Genomic DNA, 19,759 nt, shown 5'->3' with positions numbered 1-19,759 from the left:
AATGGCACCCACGGACCACAGCGCATTATTCTACAAGCCAAAATAAAGCGAAAATGTTATATGATGGTATACCCTCCAGGGCCTCCTTCAGCCGCTATGGCGAATCAAAATTTCACAATGTGGCAACGTCGCAGATTAACTTGGATCCATTAGCATTACTCTACGAATACAACAAGCAGTTGAATCGATTACTACACTAATAAGTGATGCTAGTGTTAATCAATATCGACTTAAGCTGCCATCTGGAAAGAATCGATATAACTATTTGATAGATTGATAGAATTAATCTATTGGTTGTTTATTTGCGATGTTGTCACATAGTGCAACTTGTGACTCCAAACGAGGACTCGAAAGGTATACAAATATATATACACCTCGATATATATATATATATATATATATATATATATATATATATATATATATATATATATATATATATAGATAGATAGATAGATAGATAGATAGATAGATAGATAGATAGATAGATAGATAGATAGATAGATAGATGTAGATATAGATATATCGAACGTCTTAAAAATGGCGTCTACTAAAAACAGAGCGCTATACTTCAGGTCAAAATAAAGTGAAAATACTATATAATGATGTACTGTCCGGGGCGTTCTTCTGACGCTATGGGTAATCAAAATATCACTATGTGGCAACGTCGTAGATTAACTTCGAACTATTAGCATTGCTCCACAAATCCACCAAGCACTTACATCGATTATTATGCTAATAAATGATGCTCTTCTCAACGTCTATCGACTTACTTTAACTGCCGCTTGGGAAAAAATCGATGAACTATTTGATGGGTAAATCTTCGTGGTTCTTTATCTGCGACTTTGCCACATAGTGCGATTCACCTCTTCAGATGAGGGCTAAAAATATCCCGATAAGGATGAGGTCCCGATGAGAATATATATCGTCTTTTGACTTGTTTGTTTCTTGTAAGAAATAATATTGTCACATACATACCTTTTATTCTTTACAGGGTTTGGCAGCAGAGCAATTTGGATTTCGATATGTGTCGTGGTATTTCTCACATTTGTTCTACTGGCCATCTATATGTGTTGGTTAAACAGACCAAGACCAAGAGACGTCTTTAAACAGAAAAACAGAGAGAGCAAAGTTATATTTTCTCAGTTGAAACACAACAAAATCTACACAGGAGTGGGTGCAACAACACAATTAAACAATGGATTGATTAGACCTATGCAGCAGACAACATCGTATACTCAAATTGTTCCTCCTCCAGAAGAAAGTTCAGATTCCACGGAAGCTAATCCTTTAATAAGGGAAACGAAAGGACAAATGGAAATAAATATGAACGAAATAGACCAAATAAGAATATGTCCCAGCTAAAATGAAGAATACTTGTGCTACGTTTCACTGTCTCGTTCTTTTTTCTGTAAGCGAGATTCAACAATAAAAATTAAAAAGAACATCTTTGTACAGCAATATACATAAATGTATGCAGAGATTATATTTTATTTTTCAGCTATATACAAAGTTATGGCTAATTACAGTGTACAGTGTAATATACATTTTATTATTGGAATTTGGGGAGAAAGAAGTAAAGTGTAAATTGACTGTAAAAATATGTAGCATTTAAAAGAGGTCAAGTTTGATAAAATGAGGTACAAGTTCCACATATATTAGTACCGGTATTTTGATGCTTGTGCTGTTCCTAGGAGTTATGGTTCTTTAAACGAACAGCCATAGTGAAGTTTAAAATACAAGTTGACTAATTCAATTTTCTATAAAAAAATACACTTAAATAAATATTCATGATTGTATAGTTATGTTTCTCTTTGACACTCTTTATTTTTGAAATCACATTATTTCTCTTCAGATGTACATTAATTGCAGGGCAGTAAGTATGACTTAGTTTCATAATTCAAGCTGAAGATAATACTTTAATGGATTTATAATACATAAAGCTCACAAGGGAATAGATGAATTAATGATAAAAGATACAAAGTTATAGAATTTATCTAGATACGAACTCTTGTCCATTATTAGCTACTAAAAGGCATTCTATTTGTGTAAATTCAAACTACAAAAATACTAGGAGTCTTTCTGTTTTGGTTCCAATGAAATAACATAGCATGTTAGTGAATGAATTCATGTTTCTCGTAGACATTAAAAAAATGTGTAATATGATAAAATAAAAACAATAAAACAATGGTAAAATAGAGTATAAATATTAAAATAACAGAATATATAATTAAAGATTTCTGTTTTGCAGTAGAATTTTCACGATATTAAAATAAGTGTATATGTTGGTTTCCATTATACCATTCAAGAACATACAAGAGCAACTGTTTAATTTTTCATATGATTGACTAGTTAATACACTAGAGTATGGCTAAAATATTCATATTTTTTACCATTGATATGTATTCATTAATAACTATTTCTAAAAGTTTCTGCATTAGTTAAGAAAGAAGAAACACATAAATCAATCATAAAGATTTGTCTGTATATAATAAGTTAAATAAAGTGACCTTACTATGTGTTACATTACAATATTATTTACATTACTCGATACTATTTCAAGTAAACAATAGAAAGCAAGTGCTTTGAATACTACAATCATTAAAGTAATACAAAAATATGTTAAAGAATAAAGATTTTAAAAAGTGTTGAAACGCTAGTGTGTTCGAAAATTACCTCATGAGATCGTTTTACTGATATTGAGAGTCAGATGTTGAAATAAACTATGAACAATACATTAGAAAGTCTCTAAAGGGCTCATATTACTGATTTTGAAAGTTTATGTGATATATATATAAATATTAAGTTCAATCATGTAGCATGTTAGCAAAGTGTAGTAAATGATGTAATATGGTAGTTCTTCAACTTGATATTTTAATCTAACAACTTCTGAAACTTATTAGTGACAATTATGCAAAGTATTATTATTTACAACATTAATGTATAGTATAAAATGAATAATGATACATGTGACACCAAATGAATATGGTAATATTTGTTATGCAACTTAGCAAACTGTTTTGTTGAAATCTTACATCATACTTTGAACGTACAAGTACATAAGTCAACATCATTATTAAGATTTCTTTAAAATAATCATTATGAGAACTTTCTTCAATATTAGTGTAATAAACGAAAAAAAGAATGTAAATGCTCTTGTACGTCGAGCATTCGTAAGTCTACCAATAGAATTTCATTTATTAGTTTACGACAAATATGTAGTAAAATAATAGAAGATTTAATTGTAAAATTTTTAACGGAAGTGGTGTTGGTTTAATGAGTAAATAACCGAAGGGAATTTACACACGTATATATTGTGCAGACTCTCCTGTTATTCATTAGTTGTTTAAATGAAGTATTTTCATTATTCAACGTATATTTTCACGGTCTTTTCTGTTTAAGAGAACATGTATCAATATTTTAGCAATTATGACTTCCATAAGAAAACCCATAGAACTCACAAAGTGCAAAACGCAATCCTGATTCAGATTTTACTTTAAATTGGCGCCCATCCTGCATAGACGTTCCGCTGAAAAAGGATATAAATAACGAAACTAATATTTAAATATAGTCAAATGTAAAAGTAAGTACCTAGGTATATCTGAAGTTTTAGAATAATTGAAGGGCCCTCTGCAATAACAAGATAAGTGAAAAATGGAGGTTCTGAGTTACAAAGCTTATAAACTTAAAGTGCAACGTGATAATTAACAGGAGTAAATCTGTGTGTATACATATGCCTATGGAGAAAAGTGGTGTAGCACCTGGTCTGTGCTTTGGATCATAAAATGGCGAATACCATTTAATGCGGAATAATAAAAAACGAAGGTGGAAAAGTGAGCATTTACCTTTTTATTACAATAACCTAAACTAATAGTGAAAGGAAAAGGGAAAGTAGGAACACATAACGACGTGTGAGACAGCGTTTATGTGTCGTAACACACAAGAATACGAAATATCAATAATCTGAGCGTTGTGGGCAACGAAATCTGGAAACTGCAAGGTCCTATGTCCATATTAAATTCAGAATCCGGGAGCACAGATAAAAAAAAAAAAAATAAAAAAAAATCAGCTGTGTTCCGCACGTTCTTGTAAAACTGTTGCTTGGCAAGAGTAACAACTCATAGCAGAGTATTCACATCCTTCTTTGGGTTCTTGATTCCCGGTTTGGCTGGTTTCTTGGGGAATAACAGAATGATGTCCAGTGGTGATGCCTGCACTGAATAAGCTTTTTCTCCTACACCATTATACGTTTACGAAACTGACAGAGATTTATGTGTGGGGGGGAGTCATCTCCTTTCCCCTTGCCCGATTTACTAGTAACTCCAAAAACCTGATTCGGATTTGATATCCGAATTAGAAATCATGACTTTTGATTTTCAAATCCGAAATCTGAAATCCAAATTTAAATCTGAATCCGGATATCCGGAATTCGAACTTTTCAAAACCCGAATATTCCAATATCTGGATTTTTTGACAGCACTATTTAAATTTCCATATTAATATCGAAGAAAAAACAAAACACTGCATTTCGTCGTGATTTTGCTATATTTCTTCGCCAGAGTTTACGATTTATCTTTCTCTTTCATCCCTTACGCCTCAGTTATTCTGATTCAACTGCTTCGATTTTGTCCATTCCGAAACAAAATGGTAAAGTATTTCCACGTACCAGTGCTTTCAGATGAACCGACCTTGACGTCGCGTCGCCTCGTCGCACCTACCAGTGCTTGCTTCACTAGCCGCTGACAGCGGCGCCCTCTGTTATCCGCATCGGGAAACGGCGACTCGGTGGAGATGAATAGTGTTTTTTTCTCTCAAAAGACGCTTCGAATGTGCACTAGAGATGACGGAAAAGGCAAGTAAGTCCACACGCCTTCTTATCTATGTTTTACCAGGAATCGAGGTAACTCGACTTACCTTGTTATTGAAGAGGGCCCTTCAATTCCTCAACAAATTACTTTAAGTTAATTCACTCTTGTATTTTCAAGAATAGTTAATTAATTAATTAAATAAGTACAGAAAAAGTCTCTCTAAGAAAACTTATTGGCTTACTTTTCTATTTATATTATCTATTCTTAAAAGTTTCAAACGTTATTATTGGAACCTCGTAGGACACTGTTGCTGGTAACCATGACATAGAATACAACTAAACTTCTTATTTTACTTACAGGCAACGGATATTTCTGGAAACGCCTTGCACTTCCTGGCTTTCACCCCTTTTCTCGAGCCTTGATCACGAAGGTTAAATCAGGAGAAAGAACAATAAAAGAAAAAAAAACATCAGAAAGTAAAAGGAACAGACTTGACAGGTCGATCATTGCGACTTTTACTGTCCTGATGTTTTTATTGTTCTTTCTGCTTTAAACCTTCAGGATCAAGGCTCCAAGGCAGAGTCGAAAACTAGAAAATGCAAGATATTTACAGAAATTACAGTTACCCGCAAGTAAAATTATTGTTAGAATTCCTGCATGTTATATATTATCTTATTGATGGCTACTACTTGGATAGAATATGGACATAACTATACTCATTGTGTTTCTTTAGGGTCATTTATATAATTTATCTCACTAGTAGCTTTTAACGTGAAATAGTAATTTTCTTTTTAAAATTATTTTTATATAAGGCATGCTCATATGAAGTAGGAGTGATACATTTAAGCAAAGGTTTATTTAGTTTTAATGCATAGGTATATTATAAATTAAAAATTTTTCATAGGGGACAAAACCTGTGTAACAATATTGTCTATACATAATCACCTAGGTGATTGAGACAGATATTCCATTGGTCCATGAGACGATGGATACAGTCAGCGAAGAAAGTAGTGGGTTGCGTCCGCAACCATTCTTCAACTGTTCCTCGGACCTCATCGGTTCCCTTGCTCACAGACAGGCTGTCTGCAATCTCGTGGGTGGTTATTCGACGATTCTCTCTCACAAGGGAGTCCACTGCAGCAATTGATTCATCCGTGATGACCATATGTGCTTCACCTGGTCCTGGCATGTCCCCTGTATTCACACGTCCATGGCGAAACTCACTACACATCTGAACACTGCAGTACGTGACATACATTCAGTCCTATACACACTCTTCATTCGACGATTAATTTCAGTTCCACTAACACATTCTGGCGACAAAAATTGGATTACTGCGTGCTTGGCCTATTTGGAGGAATCCATGGCACGTTCGCTACCTGTTATCTAGCTTCTGTTGCAGTCAACAATATACAGACCCTACCACTGTATGTCAAATTTCTCCTGACATACACTGCTATCTACCAGGGAAATCGCAAAGTTCTACCACTGGGAATAATGGCGCTCCAACCTCGGTCCCACTTTCAGTTGAGCATGCCTTATATATATCACTTGTTCCTGGAGAGTAGATTATTCAAAATATCTGAAGTAGCGGTAGGTTTAAATACAGCAAAATGATAGGGTTGATTCTATCGTGTGCAGATCATTCGATATACTAATCAAAAGCAACAGTTTCGAATAAAATATATCTTAATTTTCCGCAGTACAGTATATTTGTGTGTAAATTAACCCTTATTGGAAATTATGTGGGCAAAATATGAAGGATAAATGAACATATGTAAACAAATGTAATTTTTTTCGTTCTATTGTTATCAGTAAATAATACTACTATAAAACGTTTGCGATTTGAAAATTAAGTATGTTCTAGTGAATGACACTTTGTGTATAAATTATTTTTATTCTATGTGGTTTGCAAAATTATGCTAACGTTTAAATATTGTACAATATGCGTATTTTTTGAAAAAAAACTTTTAGCGACATTAGAGTAAATATAAATTAAAATGTTACGTTTATTTAGATAAATAAATACCTAAAGAATTTTAAAATTACGTAAGAACAGTTCTAGCTTAATTCTATATTTGTTTTGTTATATGCAAATATTTTATCTGTGTTCAAATAATTACAATATGTCACATTAATAATTAGATCATTCGATTTCACAGTAGCAATTATAAAAAAGAAACCGTAGATTATTTAAGAGATTTTTTTTTTATCTTAGAGATGTATTTCGCTTTTCTTTTACAAAGTAGAACCCATGATGATAATAACGGTATTAGATTTAAGTACTCATCTGTGTGGTATAATTGTGACAAAGAAAAATATATTTTTATGATATTTTACGCACAAAAGGCATTGTGGCTTTTACAGCTAGCTTTCGTTATTTGTTGCACAGAGAATTTATTCAAGGGTTAATATAATATCCAACAAGAACATGTATAGGGTTGCCACACGTTCCACAAACCGGGATTCTTCACTTTGAATGGTGAAAAAAACAATCCCGTCCGCCTGAGTAAAAATGTCAAATTTTTCGAAAGTGATCCCACTACGTTCAAATGTTATTGATGTACACTCATGTCCAAAATTATTGTCTCATGTCTATAAATATGTTGTTCTAGGAATATAATTTGATAACGAATTCTCCCGGTATTTCTTATAATGTTAGTATGTGTATAATCAGCAAAGACGTGTATGTAGCAAATTTCATGTCAAAAGAGCAGTAAATAAAAACAATAAAAAGAAAATAAAACTTTCTTGTCCATTTAGCAACATTTTGTGTTACTTATTCTAATTTTCATATTTATAATTCTTTTCCTATGAAATTTACCACAAATATACATTTCCCGATTATACACATTGTATTAGTATTAAAAGTACCCTGCAAAACCATTATCAAATTATATTCTTACCAGAAGACAGTTATAGATATGCGACAATCATTTTGGACATGAGTGTACAATGAAATATGCTATATTTCCACACATATGTTACTTTCTTTAAAGCTTGATTGTTGTTAAATTTTCGAGATCACGATTACGTTAAGAGTTAATAATATTAATATTTATAAACTATCAATTTATACCTCTCTCTCTATAAGCAGTATTCAAATAACTTTTAATGATTGTTCTTTAATCACAATATAACAACTTTACAATATAACCAACCATAATGCAACCACAATGCAATATTTAAAATCACGTCTTGATAAATGAATCAATTAGAATACCGTTTAATTCTATTTTAACATAGGAAAAATTTAGTTGGCTGTATAAGATTCTGGAAATCAGATTACACTAATTGTTTAATTAATTCGGAAATTGACAAAAGAATAAAGCCTCTGATTCATTTAATGCTATCAATAGTTCTATTCATTATGTAATAGTTTAGAAGACGAGAAATGCTTAAATATAATCCCCGTGCAGAAAGTGGTCTTACCGATGAATTCTCCATAAAACAGCACCGAATTCCAAAATTAATTTATCATCACTTAGGATAATTCTTAACATTTAACAGAATGATTAAGATCATACCCATCAATTTTCATATAATAAACTCAACACGTAAAAAAAAAAGTACCTTGAGTTTCTACAATAGTGATAAAAATATTACTACAATAGACCACACTGTGAAGTTGTTTACATGAAAACAATGTTCCATGTGTATATTCGTTAGTTAGTCGATAATATTATTTAGTTACCAAAATCTTTGTCCCGGTTTTGTGGAAATAACTATGGTAACCCTAAAATATGCAATGGTGTAGAGGTATGGGACAATAAATCAAATATTATACTAATATAATATATTAATGTAATATATTAATATAATATAATATTAATATATAATATATTAATATATTATGTCAATATTTATGTTTTCTGAACTAATTAATAACACCTTAATACTTATTTGGTAATGCAGAATAAACATCTTTGCTTTTTCCCAAAGATTTTTCAAAGTAGCGTAAAGCAAGGGAAGCAATAGAATTAGACTTTTTAGTGATTAGTATCTTGAAACACATTACAAGACAAAGTTGTCAGTCTCTAAACATTAATTATACAAAGTGCATTCAAAGTAAACATTAATAAAAATAATACATTATCTTAAAGACTGATCACGTTGTCTTGTAATATTGTCTAACTATTAGATTGATACAAAGTTAGTTTTAAAATTCTCTTTTGTTTTTTCATTATTTTGAAATTTTTAGAAGAACGGAGAATCTATTGAGATCTTCTCTTTTAAAAAATAAAATTTCCACCCCAAAAACTCTAATCGCATACACAATTATATGGTAATTACTGTATATATTTTCAAACATTAACAGAGGTTTTACTAAATATATTTTCTTTAAATAAGCTGTTTTGGTGCCTTATCGTTGTTTCTCATATGTTTTCTCGCCTTGTTATGCAAATCTGTTATGAATCTTCCTTAAAGCAAAAACTATCATTTATTTCTTTATAAATTAGTTCCTAGATATCAGTGAAATTAATTGAAAATGCAAGTCCAGGAACAACACAAATTTGTTTCTAAGTCAATAGCACAATATTGAATATTGAAAGTTTATTAAAATTAAATGGGCGTATGAGAGGATGATTCAAATTAACAAAACATTGACTACTTACGAATGAATTCTCCTTTGGGAAGGCCAAACGAAACGCAATATTAACACCCTAATTAAAGAACTTATTAGACAATCAAAAAAGTCGCAAGAAGAGGGCATGTCAGGATTGACGCTTCATTTAAAACAACATAAAAATAATATAAAACGGGTTAATATAATAGGTTCAGCAAAAACAAAGAAACAACGGGAGATTAAAGAATCACTCTTTATTCATAAATATAAACTTGCTTTAAATCTGGATACTGGAAACATTGATAAAACTTGGCTACCTACCTTTGATGCATATTTTGAATATGGTAATAATGACGTAACATAGACAACGCGCTTCCTTTGATTTATTTCACCCTTTTGGGCTTTGCTCTGCTCTATGATCTTCTATTTCCTTCACAAATTTAGTAAGTTGCCTCCGAGTACCTTTCCATATCCCAAAGCAATCATCGACATACCTACTGAAGAATATAAGCTTGTCCCCTCCTTTCCATTTGACTTCCTTTTTCCACCTGTTTATCACTATCTCCGCCCATACCGGACTCATTCTTGATCCTATGCTGAGGCCCTCCTTGATCCTTGCTAACCTCTCTCCTATAACGCAGAAAGAGTTCTTCCATATTGTCTTCAATGCTTCTTTGAGCTTTTCTGCACTCCAACCATGTATTTTCTTTCCTCCCATTTCCTCTGTCACTGCTTTCAATATGTATTCCCTTTTCAAGCTCGGAAACATTGCTTTCACATCAACACTAAACAACAGCGTTCTACCTTTAATACGTCCCATGTTGTACAGTCTGTTCTTCAGTTTTCTAGAATTTTTAACACTATTACTCTCCCTGCTCTCTCCTTAAAACTTTAGCTCCTTCAGCAGTTCACATAGATTCCTTCTGCAGTCAAGTGATAGTCTCAGCTTTATCACTTCCTTATGAATCTTCGGAAATCCCTTCATTACTGGAATTCTTCCTTCTTCATTTAAAGCTGCTTGGTAACCTCCTTTCTTCAAAGAACAACTTACCTTTTCTTTTATTTCTCTCCTTAACTCTTTTCCTCCTATTACTTCGTATGTACCATCACACAAGCTCTCTAATTTTGTCTCATACCATTGCTTTTCCATCAGTACCACAGCACCGCCTTTGTCCGCTTGCTGCAATATTATATCCTTTCTCTTTACTAATTTTCTAAGTGTCACCTTCTCTTCTTTTGTAAGGTTTCCTCCCTTCATTTTCATCTTTTTCTTAACTATCGCCACAATCTTTCTCTTAATTGTGTCTCTCTTTTCTTTACCTTCAAACTGGCTAATGGCTTGTTCAACCAAATAAATCACTTCTTCCACATTCAATCTGTCCTCTTTGATTTTAAATATATGTCCTAAGCTTAATAATTTCTTTTCTTCTTTTGACACAGATACATCACCAATCACTACCACTTTATTGTTCAGATCCTGTTCAAAATCCTTGCGCCACCCAATGGACTTTCCTTTCCTTTCCAGTTTATTTCGTACCTTTAACTGAAAACACATCTCCCATTTATATAGTCTCTGCATGATAATATCCTTGGTAAAAATAAGCAAGTCTATTCTCTCTTTTAACACAGCCATCACTTCTTCACTTTTCTTCAGAAAATGTTTTTTGACACGATTCTCATTCCATAAGAGCTCCTTCTCCATCTTTCTAACCAAGTCTTTAACCTTCTTCGAATAACACTTCACAAATTTCTTTTCAATTCTCAAACCTTTAGGTGTAAACTTCTCCACTAGACACTTTCTCAGGAACCACACTTGTTGTCTCTTAGATATTTCAACCCTCCTTTTGTCCTTCCATTTTCCAATTCTCCTTGTCAGCACCGGAGTCAATCCAATAACTAACTGATTCATACTAGCTTTGCTATATTCAATAACAAACACTAAAACACAATGCGTTTCTATCACCAAACCAGAATGATATTATCAATAAGTAAACGAAGACTTTGCGTTAAGTTAACGTTGAACTTAACCTTATTATATTTATTTGTTTTTATTTATCTATAAGCCTGGATTTATTATAAATTTATTTTATTGTTATTAAAATATCATTAACATCACATTGTTGATTTGCTGAATGCATTGGAAATACACTCAAGAAATGGAAATTCAGATTTCAGAAGCTGAAAATTTATTTGAAATTATCAACAAACCTAACTCAACAAATTAAATATTAATCATTGATTGTAATAGAATAAAGCTTATTAATGGAATTAACATTTGGTATATTTTATAATACTTATAGAGCATTCTCTGCGATGATTTTACTAGATCAATTTTCAACATCCTCAGAGAACTGTGAAAAAAATGCTTCTTTGAGAAACCATATGTACAAAAGTTCAACGTTTTTCATCTCTCACTTAATTTTTCCAAAAAAGAAGAAATGAAAAAGGAAAACCTGAAAGAAAAAAAAGAAAGAAAATATATCAAAAATTATATACGATCAATTAAACTCATCTAATCTTGATCAAACATATCACAGTAAGATAGATATTGACGAGCTTAGAATGCATGTGAAGTATTATGATGAACATGTCTTTGGTTAACGACTAATGGCACATAAAATATGGAATATAAACTTAGTAAAAATTTTCATAAAAATAAATAAATAAATAAATAAATCTCAACTGCTATTTAGAAAAAAAATACATGGAAGAAAACTGTTCAACACTACTAAGGCATAAGAATGAAAACGATGACATGGTTGATTAGCTATGTTGTAAATGCAGTGCGTACTTACGAAGTAACTTGTTCAACGATAAGGCATGAGAAAGTAAATGATGAGACGGTTGATTAGCTATGTTGTAAATGCAGTGCGTATTGCTTAAAAAAATGAAAGAATCCTGTTTAACTCTAAAGCATAAGAAAATAAATGATGAGATGGTTGCTTAGCTGTGTTGTAGTCGCAGTGTGTACTTAAGTAATAAAGATTTGTGAAAATAAATAAATAAAAGCTATTTTTTCGTAATAAGGAAGCTTACTAGTTAACATTATTGTGAACATTTAAAATGTAAATAATAAGAAATTGTATACTTGAATAACAATTTATGAAAGAAAGAAAAAAAAAGGTTGATTCCTCAAAGAAGCTGAAACTCTAGCATAGTCTGAGGATGTTGGAGTTAGATTCAACGAAATAATTGCACGTATTGTAATAAACGATAAACTATATACGGCGTCAAATCTGTTAAGGGATGTTTTAATTTTATGTATGGTGTTCACTGGCGTAGCAAAGTTGAGTTTCTGGGTTTTAAACCCCACTTTGAACAAAATACTATGGAAAAATAAACATGTAATGTTTTTAGATATGTACACAAAAATCTTGGGAGCTTTAATCTCCCCCTCCCGCTCCCACACTTTTTAATGAAATTTTGTGCACACCACTGATGATGTTATTAGCCATAAAAGTTTAAACGAATAGGTACTACCATTGTACTAAAAGAAATTCTTGTTACTTTTACTTATTTTTATAATGTGCTTTTTATCTGAGTTTTGTATAAAGTAATTTTCCATATACTTTCTGGTTTTAGTATAAGATTCTATCAAGTTTGTTTATACCGGTAGATCTAAAGACAAACCTTTCAACAACAAATATTAAGATTTTAAATTATAGGAAAAAGAAATTTTAAGAAAAGTCCAATACCACTACGCAATTGTAAAAGTTTGTACCTGGTTTTCTTAACTAATGAGATTGAAAAATATCCAGCTATGTTCATGGCCATTTCTACACAAGCCATTACATTGGTATTTTGTCATCGCTATCAAGAATGCTTCCATGTGTACAGCGATGTGTAAAACAAATGGTTATTTGAGCTTGCTAAACAATCTCAATAAAACTAAACAATCAAATAACTATGTACTTATTATTCCTTTATACTAATAATATTTCCATTCTATCTATCCTACCAAACTATATATTCAACTACACGAACTGTCATAAAATAACAGGTACTTCCGGTTAAAGTGGAAAGTTGAAATTTGGCATGATTGTAGCCTTCCGGGACTAACCTACAGGAAAATTGCTAAAAGTGAATATTTTTAGTTTTATAGGTTCTAAAGGGGCATGAAGAAATTCCCATGTTATTTAAATGGACGTTTTCTTGGAATACAAAATCTTATCTTTTAGATAATTGAAATACGAAAAGAAACTTGAAATTTGGTAGAATTGTGGGTTTAAGAGGTGCGATGCTGTAGACCAAGTAAACGCGGGGTCGGGGACCAAGCCCCCAGCTGGCTGAAATTCTGGAAATGTTAAGAGCAAATGCACGAAATGCACTCTTGATGCGAAGTCTAATACGTAAGAGACATGAGGCCGTAGGCCGATCAAACGCCTGGGGTCTGTGGGCGGACCCGCTAGCTAGTCAAAGCTAGTCTTTTTATAACATTGGAACTATTTCAGGAGTTGTTTTAAGATTCCTCATTTGATTACTTCTATCCGCAGAGGAAGTAGGCCAGAAAAGATCAATTTGAGTACTTTTGATTTTAATTCCTCTCATATTAGAATGACCAGGATCTCAAACTGAAAAGTCTTGACCAGGATGTCAAGATTTTTTGTGGTGTTGTCAGATTGAAATTTTAAAGTGTTCTTTGTTGTATCTTCTCAACATGGCTGTAGTAATAGTTACGCTTATACCTTAGAAAAGCCAATATCCAAGCTGGAAGCATTTGAAATGTGGTGTTGGCACAGAATGCTGCGCATATCATGGACCGAAAGGATAAGGAATGAAGACGTACTAAAGGAAGCTAATGAAGGACAGGAAGATCATGAAGATAATAGGAAAAAGAAGAAACAACATACTCGGTCATCTTATTTGGCACTCCGATTGGATCACCGTGTTGATAGAGGGAACGACAGAAGGAAAATCATTAAGAGGAAAACCAAGGATAAAATATCTAGATGTAGTTACAACGAAGAGATCTTATCAAAATTTAAAACAGCTCTCCCAATGGAAAGAAAAGTTTCAAAATTTCCATGTTGTCTACCAACCTATGGTTGAGGAGAGAAAGAGAAAGAAGGATGTAATTGAAAATAGGCTATTTGAAACATAACTTCCAGGAGCACAGGAACTCAATTAGAGTAACATTGAAATTAGTTAAAGTATAGCATCTACAGTAACTTAATCTTTGTTGCCAATTTAATGCAAAGTTAATGACAGATGAGAAGTGTTTAATTTACCTTACAATTCGCATATACTTCTCAGAAAAATTAGTTTTCTGTTAGTTCTTTGTTTTGTATGAGATAATCGTTAAATTCTAAGCAGGAATGATGGAAATGTGATTTCACTTTGGATTTCCACATTAATATGATCTTTTCTTCAGCCCCATATATGTCCATCAAGCTAAAGATTCCCCATATGTTCCGGAAATGTGTAAAACAAACTCTCATTTTTGGAAATACTGTCAACAATGATCTTGCAACAACAATCTTGCCCCCCTCAAATTTTTAAGTTTTTAGAGGAAAGTAACCATTTTTAAGAACCGTAACATTAATATGTCCTAAAAATGTGAAAGGAAACCGGAACAGCTAGAGGAAAACCTGGAGTGTTCCGGTAAATGCGAGACGTCTTGTCAGTCTGATATATATATATATATATATATATATTACAGTAAAAGGTAAGAAACAGTTTTTGCCATTGCATACCGATATAAATTTGAAGATAGCTTTGAACTCATGGTAATTCAGAAGTGATTATATGCTTTGTTTCTGAAATTTAATATTGCTTTATTGTGCTTCTGTGCAGTTTATTCTAGATAATATTAAGATTTATCTATGTGATAAAAACTTCAAAACTGGACATTTGAAAAGAGTAGTTATATGCACAAGAGCAAAGTTCTTTTACTCCGATGTCTTCGTGCTCTTATTTTTATTTATTGTAATTGTTGTCATATATTTAGAAGTATGCGTAGAGGGTAATTTGGATAAGACTGGAAATTATTTCAATTACTTTCTCCTTTCAAGTAAGCTCTTGTCAGTTCCTTTACATAAAACAATTACTAAATTCTTAAAATTACTACAGAGGAAGAAACTAATATATTTTGCTTAATTTAATCAAGGATGTTGTTAATAGAGGATCTGCCCATATGTATCTTCATCCTGTTAAATCGGTGAAGCCAAAAAGCAATCGAGCATCGGCACGTATGATTGGCTACTCTCGTTTCTACCATCGTCTGATTGGCTACTTTCGTTTCCGCCATGATTGTTGGCTCAAAACATTGCGATCCTATTGGGCGGAGTGGGCAGAGTAGGGGTGGCGAAACTGTGACGTATGGTTTTAAAATTTTGTTGTAAGGGCAGATCCTCTATTTTACAAGATCCTTGAATTTAATACTAGTTTATTGAATGCAGCCTCATTTCGTATCGATTTGCGTCAACCAACTTGCATTTTAGTTTGCGATAGTTAGCAGAGCAGTTAGACATATGATGACAACCAGGGGTAAAAGTGAGGGGGATCGCGGAGGGACGTCCTCCCGCACTTCCAGAAAATATCTGTGGCGTCCCTCGCTTTCTAAAAAAAATTACAATGGGTGAAGATAGACAAGGGAGACGGCGTTACGTCATGCGTCCACCTACCTTTTCAGATTTACTCTTACCCCTAATGACAACAGAAAAGTGTATGCCGTTATTCTTTTTCTGGTTTATAGGGAAGTATTCAGAAAATTAATGTTTTTTTTTTAAATAAAGATATGGATACAAATTTTGTGATTGAAGTCATAACAACACTTAGTCCTTTATTGCAGCCTGCATAAAGAAGTTCATTACCATAATGATGTTGGGGTAGGAATTAGTGTATTAGTTTGGAGAAAATGTTTGAGATGTGTTCTGTATGAGCCAGTTGCAAAGAAAGGAGTCTGTATAACTAGACGATAGATTGTTAGAGTTATGCTGGTATCTTGTGACGAGTGATTAAATTTTTAATAATTTCACACATTATTTATAAATCTCTTTATGTGTGATATAATAAAACAAGTATTTAACATAACTAATATACAACAATTCAATTATAAAAGACCAAATAATTAATCATTACAAGAAATGAATTTGCTACAACTTAATTAAAAAAAATCAGCACCAAACAAGAAAAGAACTTCTGGATTACGTCATTACAAGATCGAAAATGCAGAACAAGTTTAATGAAGTTTTCTTCAATTTTACAACAATCTCTACTTGTAACAGATACTAGTTATGATACAATTGAATTTAACATATTTATATTAAGATATTTACAATTATATACGCCATTAAATATGGAAAATGTGTAATACTTGAAAGAAATTATAAATTCAAATTACAAATGGCAATTAGGGGCACCAAGTTATCTTACGTAGGTTACTTTATGATGCAGTGATAATACTAATAGACATGTACAAACTATATAACAAAAAGTTAATTTTTAAAATAATTGTTGAATATTTTCTAAAATTAAAAATATCACATCTTCCACCATAAAAGCAAAAAGAAAATAATAATTAACACAAAAGTTTTATAGTTGATAACAACTCTAGTGCAAATGAGAGACAAACGAGATCTGCACCAAAATAAAAACTTTTCTTTTTAGGAAAACAAAAGGTTATTTTTGAGTTGAGTTAGTAAGGGAGTTTTGTAGAAGTGGGTTTCCACAATTCTGGGGATGTGTGTAGATTACAAACAGGTTGCGATTAAACCCTGGGTTGCAATTAAATTCCCACACAGAAATAAAGACAAAGTCGGAATAATTGGTGTCTTGTTACTTTAGATACGACACATGGTATGCCTAGTGCTAAGTGAAAATATATTTCACTACTCAAGTTGCTCCTATACCTACACCAATTCCTATTAAGAAAATGAAGGCTACGACCTCAAAGTATACCCTTGTACCTGTAATGAAGCATCAACAATTGGGAACAAAATTTGAATAAATTCAATTATACAGTATACCAAAGCACTGTTCTGAAAAATCTATATGTCGAGAACAAGTACAAAATACAAATTGTTTACAGATCTCTTTCACATATGATACTTGACAATTGGTTGTCTTGAACAGCATCCAGGTCTTTTGGAGCTCACTGTGAAATGACGCCGAAATTAATGGAAATTTAACAATTCACCGAGGATCTAATGTTGCGTAAGTGACTGAAGTTAAACTCTTGAAGTAAACACTAATAAATTTAGTGGGTCACATGAATACAATGAAAATTAATCTTGTAAAAGTGACACATAAAATGCATTCCGTTCATCAATACGTAAAAATTTTTGAACCTAAGCCTTCCACCGTAGAGAAACAGAAGTAGGAGGCACTATATAGATGAAGCTATGAATTGCTTTATATTTTAAATATGTGTATATCAACCAAGAAGACTAAAATGAAATATTTTATATGGTTTCCAAATTACTTGATGAGACTAATTAAATTTAAGTCATACCACTATATGAAATAGAAACAAGGAAATGGGGATACTTTGTACTTCTATAATAAATGTAAGAAATTTGGGGCTTTTTCGAAACAAAACTTGTCCCTTACTTTTATAAAACATATTCACTGAATTCCACATTTTAACAGGTAAATGTCTATGTTTAGAATTTTAAAACAAAAATGTAATTAGTAATGCAATAAAGCAGATTATGATGAACAACTATTGAACGAATATGCCACTGATGCAAATAAATTGGTGGAAACTTTTCAAGTGATACATCAACCAAGCCACAATATAACCTTATTATCTTTAAACAAATGCCAGTTCCGAGATATTAAATCAATTAAAATTTGAATTTGCTGATTTAAGAGTTGCACCAGAAAATAGTATCAGAAAACTTCAGTCACGAACATTCTTAAAGGTTGCTTTAAAAAAATATTAAGCCTGAGATACACACTGCTTTCTGTAGAACCAAAGCAGCATTTTAAATTTATTCTCTGAATTAAGTTTATTAAACTGATGGACAAAAATTATGAAAACTCAGTTCTTAGTTTCAGTTTCTAAGACTTTATAATAATTTCTGAATGTGTAGAGTATTTTCAAATATATGCTGTAATGTTGCGAAAGGCATAACTATTTACAATGTCTTCTGCACTACAGTTGGTGTTATTTGGAATCTTTTACCGAGGATTTTACCTTTCGATCCTCTAATCCAGAAATTCATATGACTATTCTAGTAAAAACTGACTGCTTACTATCTTTCTGCATCCAGTCACATAGTTTTATTAAGTACTTATTAAGACGTATTCCAGTCACATAGTTTTATTAAGTACTTCCAAATCTTATGTAAAATCATTCGAGTATTCCGGGGTGCCTAGATTTCATTGTGTAGCTTGTGTACCATAAAGTATCAAGGTACATGGCAGTGTGCCAAGCAAGTTCTCTGGCTGGAGCATACAGTATGTATATTACACGAAACAAATCAGGCATTTTTCTAACGTCCATAAGTTCGCTTCCCATGAAGATAGTGCAACGAAAATTGGCTGCATCACTAAATTTCACCAAACAATATCCTTTACAGAATTTCAGTAGTTTATCTCCAACTATTTAAGAGAATGAGAATCATGAAATCTTTTCTTAAAAACTTAAATTTTGGCACTTATCCATTAAAACTCATGTGGCACGTTCTATAGACGCGAAAACTGAAATTTGGTACAAGTATAGGATTTGTGATACAAGTAAAGGAAGTTTGTGAAAACTGGAAATTTCCCCCTCCAATATGGAAAATTAAGTTGCAAGGCCACTTGACTCGAAACCTATAGGATACTTACTGTGAACATAGAAATTTGAAATTTTTCACAAATATAGAATTTGCGATAAAGACAAAAATCTAAAAACCGAGAATTTCCCCCTCGACGGAAGAAAATCAGTGGGCAAAACCAAAACTACCGCTTCATTCAAAACCTATAGGGTACTTGCTGTAGTCATAGAAACTTAAAATTTGGTACAAATCTAGGATCCCCAAGTAGAGGATAAAGTCCGAAAGCTGGAAATTTCCCCCTCCAAGGATATAAATAAGAGACAAGGGAAAATTACGTCACTTTATTCATAATTTATAGGGTTCTTCCTGTAGATACACAAACCTGAAACTTGTTACAAATAGTATTTGTAGTAGAGGGAGAGGTAAAAAAAAAAAAAAACTGTATATTTTCTTCCAAGAAGGGAAATTAGACGGCAAGGCCAAACTTACATCATTTGATTCAAAACCTATAGGGTACTTCATATATTGAAAAGCTATAGGGTGCTTGGATTGGAGGTTTCACGGACCCAAAAGCACCCGACAGAGATATCTCGTTACTGGAAGGGAAGGAATGATCACAGAAGAAACATTTACGGAGTCATCGTTGTATTTTCTATCTCGAGATGAAGACTTATTCATCA

General features: G+C 32.3%; 1 protein-coding gene across 1 annotated transcript in view; it reads left to right on the top strand.

Moving 5' to 3' along the window:
* The window catches only part of LOC145664693 (uncharacterized), a 96,972-nt gene extending 83,693 nt beyond the window's left edge, over window positions 1-13,279 (top strand). The window contains exon 4 of the mRNA XM_081731553.1: window positions 995-13,279. Coding sequence (XP_081587679.1) covers window positions 995-1,365 — 371 coding nt within the window. The 3' untranslated portion in view covers window positions 1,366-13,279. The remainder of the gene's footprint in view (window positions 1-994) is intronic.
* The last annotated feature ends 6,480 nt before the right edge of the window (window positions 13,280-19,759 follow it).

Source organism: Thermobia domestica, chromosome 11 (assembly GCF_964235325.1).
Source record: "Thermobia domestica chromosome 11, izTheDome1.hap1.1, whole genome shotgun sequence".
Classification (NCBI taxonomy): Eukaryota; Metazoa; Arthropoda; class Insecta; order Zygentoma; family Lepismatidae; genus Thermobia; species Thermobia domestica.
The sequence above is the reverse complement of the archived record's forward strand: the minus strand, read 5'-3'. Positions and strand labels throughout refer to the sequence as shown.